The sequence below is a fragment of the Rhea pennata genome, chromosome 22, assembly GCF_028389875.1.
Source record: "Rhea pennata isolate bPtePen1 chromosome 22, bPtePen1.pri, whole genome shotgun sequence".
NCBI classification, from domain to species: domain Eukaryota; kingdom Metazoa; phylum Chordata; class Aves; order Rheiformes; family Rheidae; genus Rhea; species Rhea pennata.
Window position 1 is genome coordinate 5430122 of NC_084684.1, and position 21497 is coordinate 5451618.

Consider the following 21497-nt stretch of genomic DNA (forward strand, 5'->3'; position numbering starts at 1 on the left):
ACAGGTCAGCCATCCTGGCCTTGCTTCTTGTGTTTGCTGTTTCACCAGAGGAAGATGCTCCTTAATTTTATGTGATTGTTTAATTAACATCCCATAATTCTGATGAGCAGCTTCTTCTGGCCATAACATGGTTGCACAGATGTAAAGAGGGAAGAAATAAATCACCTTGGGCTTAGAAGTCATATAAGGTGCTTAGCTGCCCTGCCCTGCCCTGCCAGGTTATGCATGCTGCCCACAGACCACCTGCACCACATCAAGATGAGCAGATCAGTCCTGCAGTAAAAGCTGCCCCTGCTGAAGACGCAGCATGTGGCTAATAGTGGGTGAGGAGCTGGGAAAGTGATGGTGGGCCTCAGGTCTTTGGGAAACAGAGACGAAGATGGTTGATTGTGTCTAGTGCCTATCTGTGCTGAAATGTTTTGGTGCTGGTGCAGATCTGTCAGCTGGGAGAAGGTTGCAAAACAAAAGGTAGGGTGAGGAAGGCCCCAGTGGGTGACTTGTTGGCTAATTGTGCTGTGCTATGAGTGTCAGACTTGGGCATCTTGGGTTTTCAGAGCAGGGTAATGTAGTATCCTACCCATGAAGTTAAGAGCACTGTGTCTTCCCTCACCTGAAGTGACATCTTCTGCGTTGAGCCCAGTGGATGCTCTTTTAAAGAGGGTTAAACCTTGAAGGGCAGTGGCAGTAAGAAGGCTGGGCTCTGGCCCACACCCTGGGAGTTACGTATGCTGTCCACACTCACCACCAGAGCCATGCCGAGTCTCCCCTTCTCTAGGCCCTGTTGAAGGCTGAGGCCTGGAAGGCAGCCTTGGGCTGTCACTCCCTCAAAGGAGCTAGGCTGCTCTATAGGCAGCTCTGCACTCCCCTCTGTGCCTGCTCAGGGGGGCAAGGGAGGGGACACTCCATCACACTGGGAGGGAAGCTGTGAAAATATAACTTAAAATAAAACACAAGCTCTTCAGTTTCGTTCCCTTTGTGCGTGGCTGTACTGGAACACGCCGCTGGCTTTGGCTTCTAATCCCACTCTGTTTCTCTTTTGACACAAACCAGTATAAGACTTGTATCCTGCAAAATGAATTCATAGCCCTGGCTTCATGGAAAGGCTGTTCTTGGTTAGCAGGACAGCAAGGTCTTATAGACCTGTCTCTTTTCTCTCCCACAGATGTGTTTATGAGCCCCATGTCTTTTTCTCACAGCCCCTCACTCCTCCCCACCAGTGTTTTTCCTACCCTCTAGCTCTTTGCTGCACATGCAGTTTGAAAGGTATGTAGCTGACTTTCAGCAGCTTGAGTGGTGAAATATGATTCACTTCAGCAACAGTCCATCTCACTGAAGACCTTAGACCATGGTGTCCACCCTGTCAGTTCCCCACATAATAAATTCTATCAGACAACAGAGCTGACAGTATGCCATGCTCGTGCATGATAAGGTAGTTGCAGTTATTAGACACCACTTTTTGATCTCTTGAGCACTTTTTCTTTCTCCATTTACAGTGGAGTTTGAGCTTTCTCTTTGGGATCAATTTATGCACTTTCATGTTATAGGACTTAAGTTTGGGGAAGGAGCAAACTCCGTCAGAAGAGTGCAAGCAGACCTTGAAGAAAGGCTTGCCAGAGCCTGGTGCCCTGAACGCCTGGCAGCCTAGGGCCTGGAAAAAGTCAGCAAATGGCAGTGTGCTGGGTTTGCCTGGCAGTGCTGTTGGGTACTGCCTTTGGATCTGGTCCATCTGGGGAGGAAGCCTCCTTCCCTCCAGCCGTACAGCCTGCTGCAGCCCTCATTTCCAAGAACTGTTTTCTTGCAGAGCTCTCTGATCTCCCTGATTTGTAAACATTTGACCCTGTTTTGCAGATCATGGCCTCTGCAGACAGGTGAGCACAGATTAAAACAACCCATAATGACTATTTCTTGCCTTTGCCTCCCTCCCTTACATGGGCCGTGCGCAGGCTGCCCTCTCGTTTGGGTGTATTCTTTGTGTGTGCTGTCTTAGCTCTCTTTGCAGAGTGCCTCCTCCGGGCAGATTCATGCTCTTTACTGCTTTATTTTTGGGAAGGTTGGGAGGGCTGTGTGTGTGCTGGGGTGTGCAGCCAGGACAGCAGGAGCTGGCTGCTGAGGCAGGCTTTTTGTCTGCATCTGTTGTGGAGCATGTTTTCAGCCCACTCCTATCTCTGATGAAGGCTGATGGATTCTTCCAGTGATCAGCCTGCTCAGAGCTGTTCTCACAAGAGGGCTTGTGACAAATTAATGAGAGTCTTATGATGTTTGATTTACAATAGTGACTTTGATGTTTCATATCCTGAAAACATGATGCCTTAAACTCCTCCCTGCTCTGCCCTGCCCTCCCCCAGCACCACCCTCACCTTGCTCACCCCCAGCTCAGTGTGCCTCCTGCACATGGTTTTGCTTTTAGATCTTCCAACTGATCAACTCTTTCTTTTTTCCTCCCTCCTCCTTTAATTATGGAAACATGTAGTCATCTCTCTTCCTACTTCTCCTTTGTCTGCCTAGCACACTTGCAGGCATCGCTGGCTGCAGCCCTGAGAGGGGCCAGGCTGCCTTTACCAGCTTGAGGAGGAAGAGATGATGGGGACAGGAGTGCTGACTTTTCTCTGCTCCTATTCTCAGTTTATATCTCAGTAGTGATGGCTTTTAGAAGTGAGGAGCTTTTCCATGCAGCTGGGCTATGAAAGGCTGTAGTTGGGGAAGACTGAGTTTCTGGGGTTCCCCTGGCTGAGTTCCTGTGCAGGGTGTGCTCAGGGCGTGCTGAACTAGTACACTGTAGTCTCAGGAGGAGATGCCTAGTTTCCCAGAGAGCTTTATGCTGTGTTGAGCTATGCATGAAAGATCATTGGAGAGCTGAGAGCAGTGCAGAGGTTCCCAAACTGAATGGTTGATGCCTATTTTTCTCTCTATTTATTAAGGACCTTTCATCCTCAGCTTGGATGGCAGCTTGAAAACAGTAAGTGACGTGGGGACTTGTGGAGAAGTTCTTGTGGCCTTGGGGGACCACGGTTGTGCAGTTGCAGTGTAGCCTGGCTCCACAGCTAGAAACGTGCAAATAAAAGGTGTGCACTGTTCCGATGAGCAAAGGGAAGTGCTATCTTTCCCATTCTTTCTGGTTTGTGTAGGGCTGCTTGCAAGGTTGCTGGTGGTGCCATTAGCCAGTATTTTGAACTCCCCTAACACTGTGGATGGAGGTTAACTGCAGCTTTCCAGATCTGTTCAGTGGCGCTGCGGTGAGATCGGTGTCCCATGCTGCAGGCAGGGACACAGGCAAGTGGGTGAGGATGGGTGTCCAGCAGGCCTGGAACAGAACTGGGGCTTGTGGCTAACGTTCCCCGTGCCCTGCTCTGGTTACACCAAGGGTAGAGCCTCTGAGCAAAATGCCAGCATGAAATGGCATGGCATTAACATATCCAGTTCTTTCCCAGGAGAGCCGGTGCTGGTCGGCGCGTGGCCTGTGGAGGTGCTGAGCTGTGCTTGGCCATGCCGTGGGGGCGATACCCGTGCTGTCCTGATACCCAGGCTCTCCTGCTGATGCCTCTGTGGCTGTCCCTGCCCTGCGGTGGGGAGCATCTCCTGCCTTTGAGCAGGGCAGCAGGCTCCTTCTCCCTCACCCAGCAGGCTGTGGCTGATGTAATTAATATTGATGGCAGGGAGGGTGGGCCCAAGAAGAGGAGTAAACGTGCACAGATGAGAGTCTCGGCTGGAGCGCCAGCCTAACTCGTCGCCATGGCAACGTGCACCTCGATCTCATGTAGAATTAATGCTGGCCTTTGCTGTCCTGACACACATGCACATGGCTCCTTCCCTGGGGCCTTCATGCCCACCCCCCAGGCCTTGCCTTTCTGTCTCTCCTTTCATCTCAAAGAAGCTACAGAAGCAGTTCTCTCCTGCATTTTGCCTGCTCGCTCTGGCTTTCACACCAACAGTGTCCTCATATATTGGATGGCAACAGGGCAGGCTTGCTTATGTTGTTGTGGTTGCACGTTGTCCCTTCTCCAAAAATAAGGTTCAACCTCTGCTCCAGGACCTAGGAATTTATTGCACATATGCTTTGTATGTTGCTATTACACATGTAGTCACCTTGCATGCAATTCTTGTCTTCTGGCTGAGGGACAGAATCTGGGAAGGTTTATCACAGGCTCCTTCTCTGAGTCCTCTGAGCACTATCCACCACTTTTAAATGATTTCATGACTGCTTCATGATGGTCACTGCACATCTTTTACATGAGCATTTAACATTGATTGCTTTGAGGCAGAATTGGGTTAGGACAGGTCACTGTTATGGCCCACTGGTCCATGGGGACCAAGTGGGGAGTAGCAGTAGATGGGAAGTAGAGATGCATGTCAGCTTGGTAACTGCCCGCATGCATTAGGGATGTGAAATATGTATTAGATTGTCGCAGCTTTTTCTCTCTGCTGCCCATGCTAGCCAATAGAGGTCTGCTCTCCGCTCTGTGTCCCCCAGTGCTTTATCTGGTCTGCTTTTAAATGGACAAAGAAATAGAGCACTCACTGCTTTCCAGGGAAGAAGAGTTTTTAATCTATTAGCATTAGTTTAGACAGCAGCACTGTTGCACATTTGCACATTCTAATTCTTTAATTTTAAACTCTTCCTATTAACGAGCTTGCCAAATCCCTACCCAACATATGATATGACAAGGATTAAGATATTTACCCTGGACAAATTCTTTCTGCTTAATGTGGTTGCCTTGGTCTTAGCCACTCCAGTGCTGCTTTAAACTTGTTTTTATCCTTGAATGTCCTTGCCTAAAATAGAGGTGACATTATGCTTACCATCTAGTAGGTGAGCCTGTTTCTGATTGCTGAGTAGTTTCTTGACCTGGATGAGACATGTGCCCCATGGGGTCCCTTGGCCAGTGTACCTGGAGTGGCTGACAGTAGCAAGAGAAAGTGTGGCAGCTCAGAGGAGAATGTTCTGGCTCCGTACTAGAAATTCAGAGCCTTTCTCGCTTCCCTGTCCCCCCATCAGAAAGAAATGTGGAGCAAAAGTACGTGGGGTGTGTGGCAGTTGCTTGGGAGTATGTGATTTGTTGATGGTCTCAGTTCAGTGACCAGCGAGTCCTTGGTCATGCAAGTTGCCCTCACCTGCGTGTGTGCACTGCTGGGGAAGTCCCTCTCTCTTTCTCCTCCTTGCTGCAGGAATTCTTGGCTACATTTACACTGAGCGCAGCAGTGTGGCTGTAAGGCTTGTCAGTCTTTTCTCTCTCCTGCCCCTTTCCTGTCATCAGAGATGCTTTAAGCTGTGAAAGTAGGTAAATACCACCCTCCTATCTCTCACCCATGAGTTTTAATCAAGTTTCTCGCTGTGCTTTTCTGATTGTTTTTCTCGGCCTTTTTGGAGAAGGACTCCTCTGTGATCTGGAGACAGTCCAGGTTGGGAAATGCACATCTTGCCTTCAGCAGAGAAAGCTGGCTGGGGAAGAGAAGAAACAGTTAGGATTCTTCTGCATGTTTTCTAGGCATCTCCCACTCCTCTGTGGATATTCAGGGACCTGCTCTTCTGCTGAGGAGAAGGCTTCAGTCCTGGGGGTCTTCCTGGCTGAGGAGGCAGAACTGTGTCTGCCAGTGCCCCGCTCTGGCACTGCATAGCAGTGATGTGCCTGTCACGGCCTGGGCACTGCCAGGAGAGACGGGAGGCAGGCGTGCACTTGGTGCAAAGGGCTGGGGGCGTGGGCAATAAGCAATCAGCAAGCTGCTCCAGTAATTTTTTTCTTTTCTGTGCAGTGGAAAAGAGCAATTTTGACATTAAAATCCTAAAATGTTTCTCTAGTTTAATAACAATAATCATAAATGGAGTGTGAATGCTTGGGGCTTATTAGATAGAGCTCTTCACCTCAAGATCTCCAAGCACTTGACAAAGCCAGCTTATTATTAATCCCTACTACTCTCATCAAGCTATTTACCTACTGATATCAGGGGGTCGGTGATTATTATCATCTCCTTTTTTTCCTTTTTTTTTTGGTTGTTGTTGTAATGAGAAAACCAAGGCACAGAACTTGATGGTGAGTTTAGGCTGTGAAGCTAGAAGCAGAAGCTACTCTCCTCCGCCCTCCCAGCTCACAACTTTCTTCATTGGCTGCTGCATTTTTTAGGATACAGGGTTTGAAGGAGAGCACAGTGCAAATGGGTGTATACAAGGGGACAGAGGGGGGCTGTGATAGCAGAAACATAGACCTTTGCATGCACGTATTGTTACTGGCTCTCTTTTTGCAGCATATGCCTGCCTGCTCAGGCCTGGGAACATGCCAAGACGGGGCATGTTGTGTATAGTGGAGAATCTTAATTTTGCCCAGTCTCTTGGGCCCAGCTCAGGCAGTGCCTTTACTTCAACATCAGCCTTCTCCCTCCAAAAGCAAGCCCTTGTCAGTTCTTCCAGCAGCAAATGTGCAGCCATTTGGGTCCTTGATGTACCTGAAGTAGGGCTCTAAAAGCATGAGGGAAGGGGTGGCCACTGGGCACCTCCTCTTTTGCTAGCAGCTGCCCTGCACCCTCACACTACCTCCTGTATCTCTCTACAGAGTAGAGTTGCATGCAGGAAACCTCAGCAGCTTAAAGCAATTCTCCTGTTGGCTCTGGTCCTCTCTGCTAGCTACGGTAGAGCTGTCCTATTCTCAGTTGTCCTTCCAGCTGTTCTCTGAGCATCTGCAGGCATTGTAGGAGGCCAGGAGGTGGAGCTGGCACCATCTGCCCTGGCAGCTCCTCTTGGAGTATGAGCCACCTGTGACCTGCACACTCTGCTTGGGGAAATGCTCAGCTGAACTTTGACAGTGGCTTTCATGGTGATGAAGCATCCCACTCCCTTCTTGCTGCTAATTAGAGGCTGCCTGAAGAGAAGGCTTGGATTTAAACCAGTGTGTTCATACCGGAGCCCATCTAGTTAGTCTTCATTCAGTAGAAGCAGCTCATTTCAGATGAGTGCCAGCACTTTAGGGCCCAAACCACAGGAAGAAGCTCTCTGAAACCCTGACTCTCACTGTTTCCACCCTAGTTGCAGTTGCCAGTGTAGACATGCCCCCAGAAGTTCCTTCCAGCTTGTCTCATCTCCTCTCCCCTTTTCTTCCCTCCTAGTTCTTTGATGAAGGCATCCCACCCCAACTGCCTGAGTGTTGGGCCACAGGCAGCACTGGCAAGACAGAGGAAAGCATTTCCATATGTCACTTCCGTTATTTGTTTGCTGTGCCTGGTTAGGGTAAGCTATACCTCTAACTTTCGTGAGGAGCCATCCACTTTCTTGCCCTCTCGTTTTTAAGCAAATGCCCCTTGTTGCAAGCCCACCTGGCCAGGCAAGGTCTGCTTTGCAGGCTGTTGTGCTGTAAAGGGGTATCATGATGACATCTGAGTTCATTCCTCCATCTGCTCATCTCTGTGGGAGGGCAGGAGGGCTGCAGGCCAGGAGGTGGAGGTTCGCCATGGCTCCAGCTGTTGCTGGGTTAGTGCTGCTGAATGTGGTCCTGTTACCTGTTAAAGAATGCCCTTCCGACCTGTTTCTTCAGCGCTGGCAGTGCCCTGACCCTCACCTGCTCTACATTGTTCAGGTAAAGGCCAGATCACTTTGGTATGCCCACTCACCTTCCCCAGTTATCTGCGGGACAGAAACTCTCATTAGCATTCTTTTGTGCTCTTGATCTTAAATGAGGTGGTCACTGCAGAATACAAGGCAGAGAGCCACAGAGCACAGCGTATCTGAGCTGGATGAGGCTCCAAACCCGGTAACATCCTTCTTCTACCCATGATCTCTTCTAAAGGCCTTTCTTGCTTTTGCATGTTTGGCCTGGGGCTCAGCATGGGAGAAGAGAGTGCTTTGTCCACCTGTGAGAATCATGTCGATTCATTAGTGGCAAGAAGCATGTTAACATGATTTAGTTCTAACAACACCTTTTGCTTTCCCTCTCCTCCTCAGCAAGTGCACTCTTTTTATTATTATTACTTTCTTATTTCTGCTCCAGTGGCATTAAGAAACTTAGAGAGGCTTGGCTGGGATACAACGTGGATACAATAGCTCAAGCCCTCCCTTTTGTTCTGTGTGACTTGCTTAAGGGTTGTATACCTTAGGCTGTTTCTCCATCTCGTCTTCCATGGCTCTGGAGGTTTGGGAAAGGTCAGCTCCTAGCTGTAGCTTTCATGTGTCCCAGACAAATGCTACTCTCCTTGTTCATCAAATGCATTGCTGCACTCCTCTGCAGCTCTAGATTGACTTAACTAAAGCCATACTATGCTTCAGATCCACACCACTTCAGATCTGCTTTCCACCCAGCCTCAATGTAGGCTTTATAGACAGTTTCAAAGCATAGTTTTTGATGCAGAGAGCTGGGAGAACATCTCTCCTGTGTAGACTGGGGAGCAGGCACAATATGCTGCAGCCTCCAAAATCAGATCAGAGACTCCAACTATTGCAAGCTCATACTGACTCCAGTTTCTCTCTGCCTCTTGGACACCTCTGTCGTGGAGATGCTATCATATGTGACTAAAGTGTCCAGCCGAAGGGTTGCAGTAAATAAGACAGGCTTCAGGCTTGGTTCCAGTCATAGCCATGGCATGGGTTACCTCAAGCCAGGCCAGGCGTGTTTATTGGGTGACATGGAAGGCACACTGGTGGGAAAATACACAGTCACTATCCTATCAATGTTGTATAGAGGTAACCAAAGTGGCAGCAGGCAGGGAGAGCCTTGGTTCCTCTGTGTGTGCCTTGTGTGGTGCTTACCTCACTGATAGGTCAACTGGATGGTGACTTGCTTCTCATGCTGGCCAGCACCATCTCTGCATTTCTCTCTGCCCAGTTTCCTCTCAGATTTGGAGAGAAAAGGGAAGGACAGTCCCATCCTGGCCTTATGACCAAGAGAGCAAATCCCAGTCCCTGAAGTGTTTGAAATAACAGCAGTGCTGTAACTAGAGAGCAGTCTGTAGCCCGTCAGTTGTGGGGAATGTTTAATAGCACGTTTGTTTCCAACACTGTTAGGGATCAAAGATAAGAGGTTCTTGCACTCCTGCATGCTTTATCTACTGCCCACTGTTTGTTTGGAGCTGTCCTGTACAAGCATTAGGACAGGAAATTTTTGTGGCACGCTTGTTACTGCTTTCTAGCCAGGTTCAGCTAAGCACTTCTTTGCATGACCCTCTTCATAGGAAATGGGACATAAAAGCATGGTTAGCGCTGAGTATCCTGGAAATTAGGCTGATAGCCTCTTCTTTTTGTTTTTAATTTCCCAACTTTTATTCCTTCTGTGTCAGTGATGGTCACTTCTTCTTGCATCCTGCCAGAGAGAGAGAGAGATTTTGGAAGAAAGAAGCTCCCTCTGAATTTCATGCTTTGCAGAGTTTTTTTTGGCTGAGTCTTCTTAGCAAGCATAATAAACTTCTTTCATCTCTCAGATCTGGCAGGGGAACTAAGGCATTTTGTTTTGTTGTTGGTAGTGTAATAGGCTTGCTTCATCCAATTGCATCACTGTATTGAATAGGTGAGTTTTAAAAATTATCTACTGTGAATAAACGGGCTTCTTCACCAGTAACACCAGACGTGATTAGAAGTGAAAGAAACTTAAACAACCAATTTGCTTGTCACAGTTTGTTTCGGGTTTGAAGCATTTTTGTTGCTTGCTTTTGTTTGTTTCTTGGCCTGAACGCTGCAAGTATGAAGCTCTTCCGCAAACGGGTCTCCTACAGGCCTGCCCTGCGACGCCTGGGCGTTCAGCCTTGTGCCCGAGTGCCGCCGTGCCTGGCAGCTTTGGCGCCCTGGGGCTTGGAAGTTTCGCTCTGCGGTAACAGCATTCACTGGAATGCACATGAAAAATAGAAAAGTGTCCATCAAACGTAGGTTCTGTAAAAGATCATTTTTTACAGCGTTAAGCAGATAGCTCCGCTGTGGAATGTGAGGTAAATAAATACCCTGTATCATCTCTCTTGCTCAGATGTTGGCCTATATCCTTAGGGTTCTTTTTTAGTGTTCCCAGGTGGAAAAACAGACTGAAAGTTCAATTTTGATGAAATATCAGTTTCATTTGTATAGCCTCACCCGATTAACTTTATAACTCTTAATTGCTTCTCTGTCATTTACCATTGTTTTTACGCTTTCAAATTAAGGCATTCTTAAATATACTTGGGAGAAACAATTACGAAGAGGGTTACTTTAAAGGTGACAAGACTAAGTTTGGCTCCAAACCTTAATAAATGTTTTTAAAAGTTTCTTTAAAAAGAATCGCAGTCATTGGCGATGTGTCAGCCTTTACTCCTTCTGAAGACCGGTCCAGTATTTGAAGCCTTTTTCCTGCCAGGTTAGCAAGCTGGCTCCCGCAGAACTGCCTTAGGCCTGGAAGGAGACAGGGGCAGCAGGGGAGCGAAGGCAAAAGTGACGCTGAGGCATGACCAGTGCTGAATGGAAACAGATCCTAAAATAGCAGCGGGGTAGTGGGACGGGCTTCTGATGCGCTCGGAGGTGCCTTGCGCTGGGTCCCAGGGACAAACTCCTCTGGTTTTGGCAGGAGCAGAACTAGGTCAGCTGCTCGCTTTGGAACCTTTCCTCAGATGGACAAGGAAAGGATAAGGATGGATAAGGTTCTTTATTAAAAATCTGAGGTAGAAGACAAGACCAGAAGAGGGCAAGAAATTAGAGAGCTGTCCCTGTCACCGTCTTTGTAGCTTTGGACAAACTTCTTCCTACCATGGGTTCCTCATCTGCAACTGTGCCGATGAAACTGGGCCAGCATGTACTGGAGGTAGATGAAAAGCAGCGTGCAGGCCTGGCCTTCTGCGATGCCGGGGCCCCCCGGGGAAGTAGGGGCCTGGAGCAGCCTCTCTGCGTGGCAGCAGACAGGACCTTCCTGTGGACCGCAGGCTGAGGCAGAGTCTGTGCAAAATATGGGGCACAGCATATCCATCCTCCCAGCAAGAAAGCCATCACCTTGTCCTTGCCGCTTTGCTGCTTTTGCAGCTCTTATCCTGGTCCGTCCTTTGGGACAGCGTGACACTGGGAAGAGGGTGAGGATCACCCCGTGGTCTCACTGCGAGGAGATGTGGGGTAGGTTTTCCTTGCTGAGAGGACAAAGAGTAGTGATGGCAATAGTTCTGTCTGGGCTGGAACTGGAATTTGTGGTTTTGCGTGAAAGCCTTCGTAGCGTGCACCCCCCGTCCGCAGTGCTGGGCTCCCCCGCGATGGCAGTTTGTCCCGTCCCTTCAGGCCCAGAGCAGCCTGGGGGGCAGCACGGGCTCCCCTGGGGTCTGCACAGGCAGGGAGTCCTGCTCCTCGCTGCGCCGTCCCCAGCCACCGCTCAGGCAGGAGCCCCTCCGGGGCTGCTCCGGAGGGCAGCCGGTGGGAAGGGCTGCGTGAAGGCCGAGTTCGTTAGCACGAGCGCCGAAGAGGCTGCCTTTGGACCCCTCTCTTCCTGGACCTGGGGGCGGAAGGTTTAGCAGGGAACTCCGCTGCGTGGCTGGTCGGGATCTAGGCTGCTTTAGAGCATCTTGGGTGTTCGAGTAATTGAGCTGCTGGCTCAAAAACGACTGTGTCTGCAATCGTCTGTCACCTCCCGTTCCCCTCAGTGGCAGGCGTGTGACTTGGGGCAAGGCTCGGGCCGGCAGGGCGGGGGCTGGCCGGCTACCGGAGAGCGTGTTGGAAAGCTGGCCTCCGCCAGCTGGTCTCAGCCCCCCCTCGGATCTCCGCGCTCATGCATCTTTCAGCACGTCCTCAGTCTTTCCCTGGGTGCGATCTCTTTTGTCCAGGTGACTATTCCTGCTAGCAAATCTCCAGCCCGAGCTTTCATTACTTTGTCTGCTGCTCGTTCTCTCCAGAGAGAGACTTGACAGCATGCACAGAGCTTGCCTGGGAGCGCAGAGGCTCTAGTGCAATCCTTGGTGCTATGGCCTTGAGCACATCACTGCCTGCGTTGTCTTTTCTACAACCCAGACTAGCTCTGCGCTAGCTAATACCAGTAACGGTGTAGCTTTACAAAGCCCGTGCACGGCTCTGCATAAGATGTGGGACCGTTAGCTGCCTCTGAGCGTTGGGAAACGGTGGCTGTGCTCACCTTGGGACCATGGCGAGCTGCCATCTTTCGTTCGGGCCGCTGTTCAGGTTGCTGCTAGGGCTGTGGTTGTTCATCAAGGTGAGGACAGCACTGCTGTCCCTCCTGGAGGTGTGAGGCATAGCCATGCTGTGAAGAGGAAGGTCCTTGGATATTGTGCTTAGGGATTGGCATCTCACACCTGGCTGAAGATCTAAGAGGGTGACAAAAGGGCTGGGGCTTACCTGGGGCTCCCTGTGTGGTCTCGCTGTGGAGACCACCTCAGGATTTGGGCCAGGTCTGTCCTACACAGTAGCTGCCAGAGCTAGTGCTGCCTTCTCTGTGTGGGGCCGAGCAGCCCTGGTTTCCCTCCAACCCCTGGCAGGCACATCTGAGCGCCAGCTGCTCGTCCCAGCACAGCGAAGCTGCACCTGGCCGCACAGCTGGAGAGGAGAGCTGCCCCGTGAGCGTGAGGGACTGAGCCAGATGCACTGGGTGCCTGTTTGCTCTGCACCGCGCAGAGCCAGGCAGGCACCTCTCTGTCCCTCCCTCGCGTCCTCCGCGTCTCCTTTGAGCAGGTAGCTGATAGAAAGCTGCTGCAGGTTGGCTGTGCATGCCGGCCTCTGCTGCATGCACCGGCTCCCTTCCCTTCCTCTGTAGAAGTCTGGTCGTTAAGACAGCTTTATCTCTGCCTCCTCTGTGACCGGCAGCTCGATTATGCACTGCACAGCTAACACTTGTGCTCTACAGACCCGGCTGCCCAGGAAGTGTGTGTGTGGGGGGAGTGAATCCCCACTTGTCCTGCATTTCATATCCACTCACTTGCTATTGGCCCCTGCACCTTCTCATCTCAGAGCTCAACAGGCTCATCTGCATTACAAAAAAGAGAGAGCGAGATAGAGAGCGAGCAAGCGAGCAGCAGCGGAAAGAGTGGGAGAGACTATCCAGAACACTTCATAAAAATGATAAATTGCTTTTAGATATTGGGCAGGAGAGAAAGAGTTCTTTTTCATTTGATATTAGTCTCTTAGCGGTGTATTGTTGCTGTGCATATGAGTTCAAAAACTCAAGGCAGTCAAAGGCAAATGCTAGAGAATTGAAGTGTTAATGAGCCATTGCCGAGCACTTTATTTTGCCTTTTATAATTTCCCTTTCCGTCATTATGTAGGTCAGTCTCCATTTCGAGTGTGTATTGTGCACATAGGAGAGTGCAGGGCGGGTAAGGTAATGCTTGTTGCCCAGAGGTGGTAGGAGGGTGCCCACTGCACATGTGTCTGCTGTAGCTGGGTGGCAAGTGCATGTGTAGGGACTCCTGGTTGTAAAATAGCTGTGTGTGGAGGTTGTAACCATGTGGGCAGTGGTGTTCGGGCACTGCTGGAACAGTAGGTGTATGTAGCGAGCTCTAAGGCTGTGCTCATGGCAGTAACCACTTGGCAGAAAGCTCTGCCATGTCTTGTTCTGTCTCACCTGCAGACATTCGAGTTTGCAGGCGCCTGTCCTCTCCATCTCTCCCTTCCTCCCTCAAACGTAAGATTACCTTTCCTATTAGCAATTCAGATGTTGAACTGGTCTGTGCAGTCTGCTCTGATTAGTGGATATGATAGAGATTTGTGCATCTCCTTTTATAGAGACACCAGCCCGTGATTCGCCTGCTTTGCGTAAGTGAGAATGAATAAAGCAGTGTGTGTGTGCGTGGGATGTTCTGTCCCACGCTGGGACAAGTGATATTTTCTTTCCTATTGTTTGGCTTACCTTTCTCTTGCTGGTTAGCGGAAAGCATGGTGCATTGTGGAGGACTTGCAAGAGGTTGAGCAAAGTGGCCCTAGGCAGTGCAGGTGCTTTAAGGAGACCACACTGCTCTATGCCGCTGCTATGGGGCTGGAGGCATCCCTGCGTCTGTGGGGCTGGGTCTTGGCCTCTCTGCTGCAGTGCAGAGGTGGTGACAGCCCTTTCTTCCTCTAGCTTGTACCAGAAGTAAGCAGAACAGGCGGCTTGGAGAGGGAGCAGTTACAGAGCACAGTGGAGGTATGAGGGACTGAGCTCAGGTCCAAACTCTGCTTGGACCGTGCTATATCCTAAGCTCTTCCTCACCTGTCTTTACATAGATTGAACACACCTAGCACAAATCCTGCCCTTCATGGCCTCTCTCAAAGGCTCAGTCACTCAAAGGAGAGACTACAGTAGAGCCAATGTGAGTTGTATTGATATGCACAGGGGCAGAGGTGCTGCCTTGCAGAAGAATCTCCCGTTCAGAGGGAGCTTTCTTTGTGTTGCATGTAATACAGATGCACCTATCCGTGCTGCGCTTTACCATTGGCCTTTGTGCTGTGCATTGCTGCATGCTGAGACCCTGGAGGGGGCCAGGAAATGGTCCCCTGGGCTCTTGCAGCAGTTGGTCAGGCTCCCTGCAATGCAGGAGGGCTGGACCACTTCATGGTATGCCTGGGAGAGCTGCCAGGCACAGTAGCAGGTGGCAGAAGCAGTCCACGTTATGGAGGGCTCCTGCACCCGGCAGGTGTCCCACAGCAGGCTGTACGGGTACTGCAGCGGCACTCTGGCTTCCCTGTCCTGCAGCAGCTCCATCCACAAGGGTAAACATATGGAGGTTTGGACTGCTAGGATGGCTATGCGGCTGTGAGATTTGTCCAAGGCAAGCATTGGTGATAGAAGGCATCAGCAGGTTGTAGATCTCTTGCAATGTAACTGTCCTGTGCAGCCACCCTGTTGGGGTAGCATATGCCTGGGAGATTGAGTCACTCTGAAGGTCACTGCTGTCCCTCAGGAATAGCTCCAGTACTCTCAGGTCAGGGAAGAGCAAACACGCAAATGGTCAGATGCCTGCACCCTGGGCTCTGAGCTGCACTCCTGTTAGCAGAGGATCACCTGCAGCTCACCTGCCTCTCTGTGTCTTTGTGCTTGCAGTATGTCGAGGAATGCTCTGTGGGTTCGGGGCGGTGTGTGAGAGGAGCTCCGTCGACCCCTCCCAGGCCTCCTGTGTCTGCAAGAAGACAGCCTGCCCCGTGGTGGTGGCTCCTGTCTGTGGCTCAGATTATTCCACCTACAGCAATGAGTGTGAGCTGGAGAAGGCCCAATGCAACCAGCAGAGGCGGATCAAAGTCATCAGCAAGGGACCATGTGGTGAGTACAAGGACAGGCTCTCCCCATTTTCCAGAGGCTTTGTGCCTGCATGAGACCAGGGAGACTTGGCCTGATCTCCTATTAGTGCTTTGGTACTGGCGATGTTATCAGGCAGGTAGGGACAGGTCTGATGTGGAGGACCATTGAGAGAATCACTAGCTCTGCCTTAGGTTTAGCAAGCAAACTGATGGGCCAAGGCTATTAAATGGGTACATGGTAGAGCCCAGTGGAGAACAGCTCTGTGTCTCAAGCCAGTGCTCTGCATGCTGGGCCACGCTGCCTCCTTTAGCTGTGGCAGATGTGGCTTGCTTTGAGATCAGAGTTTGAGAGACTAGGCATGTGTGCAGACCTATGCAAGAAGGCCCTTGTTTGGAAGTAGCTATTTCTCCAAGAGGCTGGGTGGGCTAATGAAAGTCCTTCCCCAGACTGGCATTCACCAGCTGTGAGCAAGGAGCTGTGTAAATGAGACCCCAGTCCCCTCATCTCAGAGTAAATTAACTTGACCTTTCCCTCATGCAGAGCTCTGGCTTACAATAAATCTGTGCACAGCACTCCTGCTGGAGCTCTTGTTAGAGTGGAGAGAGTGCTGAGTGATTTACTTAGAATAATAATCATAAAAAAGTGACAAAATAAAAAAAAAAGCCGGCAAATAAATTTTGGCCCTTCCCTGTCAATGAGGAAATTGCTCCTTGAGCTCTTCCTCTAATTACGTTTTGCAGGAGGTGTCTTAAGGACCCTTGTTTTGCTTGTTTGCTAGAGCAAGAGGCTCTCAAAGAGTTTGTGCAGGGAAAGGAGCTCGTAGCAATGAAGCTGAGAGGTTTGGGGAGGGGGGAGTCTGACTGAAGTGCCAGGTGGAGAGTGAACTCTCCTCCCTTGCATGCAGTGCGTTAGGGGCTGATCCAGTACCCTCACAATCCTGCCTGCCTCTGCTGACATCAGATGTGGATGGTGCTCTTACCATACGTACACATCTCATACCCACGCAGGACCAGATACATAGGACTGAGTCCAGCATCCATTGGACCTGTTGGAAGGGCACTGGTTTCAAACCCGTGTGCTTCTGGGCATTCAGAGGGACTGAGGCCATCCAGGGAGATGTGATGGTGTGTCAGGTTTACTTACCGTGTTATAGGGGGAGGCAGGAGGGGAGAGGGTGGTGTTCTCATGCCTGTGCTGTGCCCTCTCCTCCCTCCCCAGGCTCCAAGGACCCCTGCGCAGAGGTGACGTGCAGCTTCGGCAGTACGTGCGTCCGTTCCACAGACGGCCAGTCAGCCAAATGCGTCTGCCCGTCATCCTGCAGCGGAGTGGCGGAGAGCACGGTGTGTGGCAGCGACGGCAAAGACTACCGCAGCGAATGTGACCTCAACAAGCATGCCTGCGACAAGCAGGAGAATGTCTTCAAGAAGTTTGATGGGGCCTGTGGTGAGTTGTCTGCCCCCCAGGAAATACTGTTTTAAAATGTTTTCTCCATTAGAAGCAGTAAGGGTAGACCAGCTGGAAATGGCAAAGGCTGGGGAGAACAACATGCCCCAAACCCCATTTTCATCAGCTCTGTTACCAAAAACATGGTCTGTGCAGGAAAAGAGTGGTCTGTGGGTGAAGACTTCTGAAACTCAAACCAAGGCAGTGCTTTCCTCCACAGTGTTTGGCTGCAGGTATTTCTGCTCAGGATCCACTGACTTCAAGAGCAGTTGCAACATCTGTGCCACCTACTTTAAATCCTGCCACTTTCCAGACTCAATCCACTGTTTGCCACTTTTGGCAAGAGACTTTCCAGCAGACAGTGTCCCAGGCCTTGCAGCAAGCACTTTCCGCTAATTAAAGGAGCTCAGTGGGCACAGATCCCAGGAGGGCAAACACTGGCACTACAAGGATGGCTTTTTTTTTGTCTTAATGATGATTGTAGATCCTTGTAATTAAAAGCAACTGCGTTCATTAGAAAAAACATTAGATCAGCCAGGACACATGTCAGACCTCTGTTTGTCCCTGGAGGGAGGCATGTGGGAATGTGTTTGGGCAGACTACAAACCTGGAAGAGCTTTAATTGTACTTTCAGTGCTCAGTCCCAAGTAGGGCAATGGGTGGAAGTGGGAGGTGAGAAAGAAGAAATGTCACACTGGGTGCTCCAAGTTTCTAGGGCAGACAGGAGGCTTTGAGCATCACTGCTGCTTGGACCCCCTCCTGGTTTTGCTAGGAGACAGCAGAAACCCAGCAGCATTTAGACCCCCTCCTCAGGGGGAACTGCACTGTATTGAGCTATGTTGTAAGGCTTCAGAATGCACTGGAAGCTGGGGGAGGTGGTAGAGATGGGGAGTGCAGGTGAAGAAGCATGTCTCAAATATCCTCATCATACAGTCAATGAGATAACTGCATCACCCCTTGTCTCACTGGTGTGGTCTCCATCTCCCAGCCAGACAGCATCCCTGCCCCACTACAGCAGTCTTAGTTACCTATAGGCCTGTCAGTCCGTATAAGATCACCCTGTGATTTTGCTGGGGCTTGTAGAGCCCGCTGAGGAAGTAACACAGCCTTGGTTGTCTGCTGTTGTCACTGCAGCACAGCAGTGAGTGCAGCGGCTCTTGCTGGAGGGGAAATAGGAGATGGGATTGGGTTGGCCCCATGGGAGCTCTTTTCATCTGCTTCGTTTCTGTGATTATTGCACGTGCTAAAATGGACAAAACAAAAGACATCTGCTGTGACCCTGTCCTAAGCCTGGGGAAACAGAGTACCATACTGTTTCTCCCCCTTGTCAGCCTGGAGTTGTGGTATGTGCAGGGATTTCAGACTGGTAGAATTAGAGGGTGGAAACATTCAGTCACATTTCTGCAGCTGCACTCTCCGGGTACTGTGCTTAACAAGGAAGAGAAAAACCCAGGGCTTGACCAGGGATCAGGGAACAGCCAGCACCTGTTTTGTCCATGTATCTGGTATACAAATGTGAGCTCAGATCATCAGAGAGGGTGATCTGCGTAAGCGCAGACTAAAGAGTAGAGCAAGACAATGCGTGGCCCTGGCTACCTTCAGAGCTCTTTCAGCACTTCAGGCTGCCTTCAGACCCCTTTAAGCACTTTGGAGGGTCAAGAAGCACAGAGAAGGAGAGTGGGAAGAGCAGGACGGGAGTACCAAGCACCTGGTAATGCAGAGAGAGAGAATACCCTCTTGGCTTGGGAGGTTGGTGTCAGTCTGGAAAGAGCCCTGTCTGCCTGTGCGGAGGAGAGGAGGACAAAGAAGGCAGCTCAGGGAGGAGGAAAAAGATAGAGCTCATCACACCTGGCAGTCACTTTGGAAAAGGCTGGTATCCTCAGGGTGTGCAGCTCAATAGCAGATGTGTCCAGCCTCAAGGAAGGGATCAGCACGCCCTGAATCCCTTTGAGGAACATACGGAGGCACTTGGGACTGGATGGAGCCAGGATGGGGCAGGGGCTGGCTATGAGACACCTCTGCGGGGTGTGCAGGGCCATGCCTGACTGTCTGCTGTCATCTTCCTCTGCTCTGCCTCTGTGCACAGACCCTTGTAAAGGCTTCCTCAGTGACGTGACCCGTGTGTGCCGGGTGAACCCCCGCACCCGACGGGCAGACCTGCTCTCCCGCCCTGAGAACTGTCCCCCAAAGAGGGAGCTTGTGTGCGGTGACGACGGGGTGACCTATGACAATGAATGCGTGATGGGGCGCTCAGCGGCCATCCGGGGGCTGGAGATCCAGAAGGTGCGTTCAGGGCAGTGCCAGCATCAGGGTAAGTACCTCTCTGCTCCCTGGAAAATAGGAGCATTTGGTCCTGACCTTCCTCACAACTCTGTGCGGTGCTCTTGGGAATGAGAGCATACCCCCTTGCCTCGTGCCCGTAGCGGGTGTGAGTGCTGCTGCCCTTTCTCCTCCCAGACAAATGCAAGGACGAATGCAAGTTCAACGCTGTCTGCCTGAACCGCCGTGGCACCACCCGCTGCTCCTGTGACCGCATCACCTGCGATGGTGCCTACCGTCCTGTCTGTGGCCGGGACAGCCGGACATACAGCAATGACTGTGAGCGCCAGAAGGCCGAGTGCCAGCAGAAAGCTGCCATCCCAGTAAAGCACAGTGGACCCTGTGGTAAGCGCTGGTGCAGTGGGGCGTTCGCCCACAGGAACGTTGGTACCCCCACACCTCTTTCTTCCCACCCCAGCAGTCACAGGCTCTGTACCTGGCCTGTGTCAGTCCCTTCCCTGCAGGCAGCCAGTGCCCGTGGAAGTGCTGGGAAGCTGCAGGTAAGTTGTGATCAGGTTCCTACAGCCTGAGCAAACCACAGGCTGTCTTCAGTTTTTCAGCCACAGCCCTGAATATCTGTTCCTCTCTGCTCTTTCTCCTTCCAGCAGTTGCCAGCCATCTATGTGTGTGTGTGTGTGTTCCTTCTTGGTCTTGTCTCCGTCTGATGTGTTCAGTATCGCAGGGAGCAATCATTTGTGTTTGAACAATTCTGAAGTGCCTCTGATGCCCAGTCCATTTCTCTCATTCACTACTCCGGCCAGAAGCACATTCATCACTGTGCAGCTCCTGTACAGCCCACGCTATTCATTTCTCCTTCCGGGGTAGTGCCAGTCCCAAACTCCTTTCATGCTTTCCCCTCCATGCCTGCCTGCTTCTCTCAGCTCTAGGTGCTCTCCGTAAGGAACTCCTCACAGCGCACTCACTCTCTGGAGGTCTCGCCGTGTCTTTGTCTCGTCTCTGGGAGAAGCTTTTGACCTTTCCGGTGGAAACTTTTACAGGCTGATGTGATAGGATGGGTCTTCAGGTTCCTGTGATGTTGGGAACATCCAATTTTTTAATTATTGCACAGAAACTGAAAAAGGTTAAATGCAGTCACTGAGTTGATCTGCATGAGTTCGAATGACTGCTCATTTCAGTTCGGATTTATTTTCTGCTGGAGATCTAAAACTGTGTTCTGTTTTAAGCTGATACATTATAAATCATTAGACATATCAACCCTTCTAAAGTACCTGGAGATTAATAAGGCCAATATTTTGGTTCTGTTTTGCTGGCTTTGTGCTCATGCAGTAGATTTTTAATACCAACAGCCCCAACTACTTGAAAATTGTTTATCACGCTCCCAAAATCACACTTAATATAAAATCACAACTGTTACTTTTAATCATTCATTTCAGTGTGTTTCTGGTTGTTGAACCATTAGGAGTTACTTCCCCACGTTCTTTCTACAAGAAGGGCAACAAAGACACTTTTTAATCCTGTCTTCCCGTGATCCTGGAAGCTGATGCTGGATGAGAACCAGTAAGCCTTGTAAGGAAGCCATGCACATTGGCAAGTCTGGCATTTATTTTCTTTCCTCTGTTGTGCTGCTGGAGGTTTATTCTGTGTATTACTGGCCTCTTGAGTTGGCATGGAAACACACAGGTGCTGTGTTCCTCGTGAGGTAAATTCCCTTGGTTTTGAGGAGGCAGAGGAGCATGGAGGCAAAGCATGGTGCGAAATGTTCACGTCCAGGCTGGTTGGCTGGCCCTGCTGGTGTTTTGAGGCAGCTCTCCTGGAACAGTGCCAGGAGGTGGAGGTGCTGATTGTTTGCAGCTACCTGGTTGGGCCCTGATGTCTTGGACTGTCTGCAAACACCTTCCAGTAATTCATTTAGAGTAAGGCCCTTACTAAGGTCTCCCGAGCTTCTGGGAGAAGCAGAAAGGTCGTGCTGCTTGGTTACACTACTGACAGACTTGTTTCATTTCCACCAAGTTCAGTGGAGTGAAGCCAATGGTGTTCTAGACAGTAGAATGTGGTCACTGTGCATCTATTTCCTCTCTCCATTTAATTGTCTTTTATTTTATCCTTTCTTTAATTTTACTCCTCTCTCTCCAGGTAAGGAGAGCATGTGTGCACATTTTTCAGGAGCTACATGTTCATGGGGTAGCAGTAAACAAAGGCCTTCATCTGGGAGAGGTGAAGTCAAGCTGGTGTTCTGTCTGCCAAACCCCAGAATTTCAAAATCCATATGACAGGTCCAGGCTGTCCTGTAGGAAACCACCACAAGGCTCTCTCTGAGCTCACTGTTGCCCTTTGGGAGGACAGCACTTTGTCCTGCATGTCACCAGTTCATATTCAGTGCAAAATGGAAAGCAGATTTAGAGGTGGGGGCAGACAGTAGTGAGGTTGCTTGCTGGCCTAGAAGTCAAGATGAGTCTTCCCTGCATGAGCACATTACTGCTGGTGCTCTCTTCTCTCATCTCTGTCATCCTGGCCGAGGCTTACCTGGGATGGAGGGTGCAGTGGAACAGCTCGGTTCAGGACACTTGGTAGGCCAGACTGAGGGCTGAGTGAGCCGCAAGGTCTCTCTGCATCCGGCAGCCGTGGCAGTGAATCGGAGCGTTT

The 21497-nt window shown here is 50.6% G+C and overlaps 1 protein-coding gene across 1 annotated transcript in view; it reads left to right on the plus strand.

Moving 5' to 3' along the window:
- The window catches only part of AGRN (agrin), a 138822-nt gene that overhangs the window by 76896 nt on the left and 40429 nt on the right, over positions 1-21497 (plus strand). Inside the window, exons 5-8 of the mRNA XM_062593160.1 lie at positions 14937-15152; positions 16350-16574; positions 18661-18885; positions 19032-19238. Coding sequence (XP_062449144.1) covers positions 14937-15152; positions 16350-16574; positions 18661-18885; positions 19032-19238 — 873 coding nt within the window. The remainder of the gene's footprint in view (positions 1-14936; positions 15153-16349; positions 16575-18660; positions 18886-19031; positions 19239-21497) is intronic.